A 4,906-nucleotide genomic window follows, 5' to 3' on the forward strand; every position below is an offset into this window, starting at 1 on the left:
TTTTCCGACTCTATCCATTTGTTAGAGAAAACGGGATAAGAGGAGAGTGAATGGGAGAGGAGGACACAAAGAGAGGTCGAGGGGCAAGAGTGGCGATCCGGCTCGTGTAACTTAGCAAACAAACTCCAGATCTTGAATTTGATTTGAGATCAGGATGGTTCAAGCAGAACCAAGCCGGGAGCGAGCCAAGGTCGAATTGTTTGCGAACCGGCTTGGTTTGATGCCACCCCTAGTTGAGGCATAAGCTAAGGTTTTTAACTTGATCAGTCTTCTTTCCCCATTTGTGTTGACTGATTTTATAGACTCCTTTGAGTGAGAATATTGTGTGGAGGATCCTTGTTGATTTGTTTGTTGTGAGTTGGCTTATGGATGAGGTGAGACGTTCACTTTTTGGAGAGAATCATGTGTAGTTGTCTTGAGAAGATATGGATCCTGATCTTTAGGCTGAAGAATTATGCAAGGCTAGTTGTTTAGCTGAAGTCTTGTATGCTGAGAACTTAAGGAAGTTGGACTGTTCATCAGCTGCTCATGTATTTAGTGCATAAGCTGCATATTTCGTTTTACAGTAGTTGCTCATTCAGTTCTCAGTTTCAGGGATCAAAAGCCTTTTCTCTTAATATGACTGGCCTCATTTTTATCTTAATATAAATAATTTCTAGAAATATATGTAAGGGATGCATATTGGATACTCCTCTCGGGCTCTCAACTAGTAGACAGCAAATGAAGATTTTCCAGACAACGCCTTTCTGCTTATAATTTTTCAAACACTCGACCACAGGTGGCTTGCTACATGTTTGAAGAAAATAAAGCTCAACCAAATGCAGAAAAAGAAGCCTTTCGTTTTTCTTGTGAACTTTTACTGTGAGCATGCATATAGGTCACTTTACTGAGTTGTTTTTGTCAAAAAACACAGCCTCTCTGCTTGTTTAGAGTTACTAAATCTACCTAGAAAAGATCTGCTTAGACGTCCGTCTAGATGCAGAAAAAGAAGTTATTGACGCAACAATGACAGTGAGAATCTCTCAGGAAATGCAATGGGTAAGAATTAAAGTTCTACTAGCTTAACTAACTGAATAGGTAAGGCCGGCCAATAAAAGTCTTCATCCAAATACCGTCTGGGAGCAGGTTTACACTACTAGTAGTTAACGAGGCGCCAGCTTCCATCGTTGTAATTTGAGGAAACAACGATGTGGGAAGGCAACAATGTATGGCAAGTTCGATGTTTGTAAGTTTTCAGTCTATGAAAGTGATATTCGGATATGTGATTCGTATTAGACTCGTACTGGCTCTATTGAGCGATCCGTAGTAGTTAATAAAACTGTCTATAATCCACAGATGGAAGGAGTTAGCAGGTCATAAACTTGTAGAGACTGAAATTTCAATAATCAGGTACATCGAGTATCCAAGTTTGTCAAAGCCCTTAAACCGCATATACTCAGGCTGCACACCTTCTAACAGTCTTGACACTTGGATTACTTGAAAAACAACACCTCGCCTCTCTCAGATACGCGAGTTAATGACAAGCATAAAGAGCAGACCCTTTCAATCACATAAAAAAGAGTACTTGGATAGATCTATAACAATTCTCATGTCATTGAAGGGCACCAATAGTTTACAAAGTGATACATCTTAAATAAACATTTGACTTTTAGCCAAAGATACAGCTAAAACAAGCTAAGTCGTTTTAAAGTTCATTAACTACTTGAAGACAGGGTGTGCAGAAAGTGTGGCTGAGATTTTGATGTTGGGGACAGGTAATCACTGTCTAGTTTGTACTTCTATATGTAATGCTCAATAGATGTTCCCCGACGTGAAAACAAGGATTTAGTGAAAATTGGAGGATGCCTTCATTAACCTTTTTGTAATAGTAATAGATGCATTCACATAAACGGGAACGAGTTCGTGGAAGTTTGGTGGGGAATTGAACTGGAAGTGCCTCCTAGTACACTCATCGATGACCGTTCACCTTAAAGTGCCATAAAAAAAATACTGTTCCATTTCTCTTCTTATTTCAGGAAGAGTAGTTCCCGCAAGTTTCTAAACTAACATTTCAATTGTCGGGACATCGTGGAGAGAGATGGAGCTCTTCGCGTTGCTCACGGTTGTGATTCTTGGATATTCTGTTTTCATCTTCCGGGCTCTGTATGAAAAATGGAGAAATCAGAGCTGCTATATTGTGGAGTATGTGTGCTTCAAGCCATCTGATGACCGAAAGCTTAACACCCAACTTAGTGGGGAGATCGTCATGCGAAACAAGAACTTGGGAAAGGATGAGCTCCACTTCCTTCTTAAGGTGATTGTGCTTTCCGGTCTCGGTGAAGAAACCTATGGCCCTCGCAACATAATTGCACAGGCAAGAGGAGAAGAAAACCAAGAGAGGTTGCGGGAGTACATGTTGTCCCTCGGGGATGGGATCTCGGAGATGGAGGAGTTCATGTACGCCACTCTAGACGAGCTCTTTTCAAAAACTTGCGTCTCGCCGATGGAAGTCGACGTGCTAGTTGTCAACATTTCGCTGTTCTCTCCTGTTCCTTCTCTGTCGTCGAGAATCGTGAACAGGTACAAGATGAGGGAAGACGTTAGGGTCTTCAATCTCTCCGGAATGGGCTGCAGCGCCAGTCTCATCTCTATCGACATCGTACAGAACATCTTCAAATCCCACCCGAACAAGTTGGCCATTGTCGTGACCTCAGAGTCCATTGGACCCAACTGGTACGCCGGCAACGAGAAGTCGATGATCTTAGCTAATTGTCTTTTCCGTTCGGGAGGATGCGCCATCCTGCTGAGCAACAACCGAGCTCACGCTGACCGTGCGAAGCTGAGACTCAAATGCCTTGTAAGGACCCACCTTGGCGCAGCTGACGACGCGTACCAGTGCGCCATGCAGACAGAGGACAACGTCGGACGGCTGGGCGTCTTCTTGAGCAGGGACATTCCGAAGGCCGCCACCCGTGCATTCTTTCAGAATCTCAAAACATTGGCCCCAAAAGAGCTGCCACTGAAGCAGCTCCTCCTCCTCCTCCTTCGACAAGCAAAGAGGGACCAGGCCGGCGTGGATTTTAAGTCGGGTGTGGATCACTTCTGCCTCCACCCAGGAGGCAAGGCGGTCATCGATGGCGTGGGGAGGAGCCTAGGTCTGAGTGAGTACGATCTCGAGCCGGCCAGGATGACACTGCACCGGTTCGGCAACACCTCGGCAAGCAGCCTCTGGTACGTACTCGGGTACATGGAGGCAAAGAGGAGGCTGAAGAAGGGGCAAAGGGTGTTGATGATCAGCTTCGGGTCAGGGTTCAAGTGTAACAGCAGCGTTTGGGAGGTGACGAAAGATTTGGACGATGCCAATGTCTGGACTGACTGCATCAATCGCTACCCTCCAAAGACGATACTAAATCCTTTCTTGAAGCAATACGGATCGGTCAACGAGACAAGTGATTCTTCTTGATGTTAAGATTGGTTGTTGTTTTTACTTGCCTCTAAATAAGTCAAAAGTTGTATCGTTCTTTAGTATCTTCTTATTTATTTTTATTTATATAATTTTTAATGCGACCTTATATACCATATTTTCAAATATAACCACATGGATACATACACATTATAGCATGGTTAACTCAAGGCTGATCCAATACGAAAAGTCATTTGGTACGAAATATGTGAAATAGCTATCTCATTCATCTGATCCGTTGATTGGACGGCTACCATAACCGTTGATTAGACAGCTAAGATAGCCATTAATCATGATCGGATGGCTAAGATAGTGCTTCGCATATTTTGTACCAAATAGTTTTTTGTATTAGGTCAGCCCTCTTATTAACTACTTTCATCTAGGTTAAATAGTTTTGTGTGTTTTCTATCGTATGTAGAAAGATAGAAAAAAAGAATATAAAAACTTACAGAAGGAGCGAACCAAAGAAACCTATTGAGAAATTTCAGGAGAAAGTCCTATTTTAAGTAATGGTTGGTAACTCTCCCTCACCCCTGTCTTATTCTAAGGATACGATGAGAGAAACCTCTCTCATTGTATAGGCAGAAGAATAAAAACATATTGCTTCTTTTTTGCCCACCACCTCTCCTATTCCTTTTTCCTTGTTCTTTTTTTTTTTTTTTTTCTCTTCCTCTTCTTCCCTCTATTTTTACTCTTTCCACCTCTCCCTCTTTCCTCGTCCTTTTTCTTCTTTCCTCTTTCTTCTTGTGGGTAAGAAGGAGACAAGCAAGTGAAGAAACATGCCCCACAATAGTATGCTTTAAACTTCTCCTTAGCATAGTAGAGGGTTGTCAAAGGTAGTCATCAGGTTTTGGTTGGTTTATCACACCACTGACTCGCTTAGCATTGATATGTTGTTTGTCTATTGAATGATAGATCTAAATCTCCTAGATTCTTTTGGGCCATGGTTAAAAGTCCCACCTAGCCTCACTCTGATATGGGAGGTTTGTGTTCGTGTGTGTTTACCTGGATAAGGCTAATTGAGGATTAATTAGATACTGATGTGCCTAAAACTCATTTAAGTTTGTGTAGTCTACAAATTTGTGTATGTATTTGAGTTTGTGTTTAAGGTTGTATAGTGTTTTATCACGTTGTGGGTAGTTGCATTGTTGTAGACAATGAGTGGTCTTGCACTCTTGTCAATGTTAAAAATTATTTACTAAAAAAAATACAGTTACTTACACGTTGGTCACAAATCCCCATTCTGTATAATTTTGTTGGTAACATAATTTGGGATTAAACAATGTTCCTTAAAAGGAATTTGGAAAAGATAATTTAATTTATGGAAAAACTTCTACAACGTTTTTTTTTTTTTTTTTTGAAAATTTTCTGACATCAAGAAACTAATGGAGAATGGTTAGTTGATCAAATTGAGCTAATTGATCAATTTCCATCATCAAAAGTCTACTAGAAAAATATTCGATC

The 4,906-nt window shown here is 41.3% G+C and overlaps 1 protein-coding gene across 1 annotated transcript; it reads left to right on the forward strand.

Annotated features, from left to right (window-relative positions):
- The first annotated feature begins 2,059 nt into the window (after positions 1-2,059).
- LOC137962724 (3-ketoacyl-CoA synthase 3-like) lies at positions 2,060-3,551 on the forward strand. Its single transcript, XM_068809755.1, has one exon. The coding sequence runs from the start codon at positions 2,078-2,080 to the stop codon at positions 3,440-3,442; it is 1,365 nt and encodes a 454-aa protein (XP_068665856.1). The 5' UTR covers positions 2,060-2,077; the 3' UTR covers positions 3,443-3,551.
- The last annotated feature ends 1,355 nt before the right edge of the window (positions 3,552-4,906 follow it).

The sequence above is a fragment of the Aristolochia californica genome, unplaced genomic scaffold (assembly GCF_029961685.1).
Source record: "Aristolochia californica isolate CCGP_79_NKW_82.1479 unplaced genomic scaffold, dmAriCali1.0.hap1 SCAF_4, whole genome shotgun sequence".
In the NCBI taxonomy this organism is placed as follows: Eukaryota; Viridiplantae; Streptophyta; class Magnoliopsida; order Piperales; family Aristolochiaceae; genus Aristolochia; species Aristolochia californica.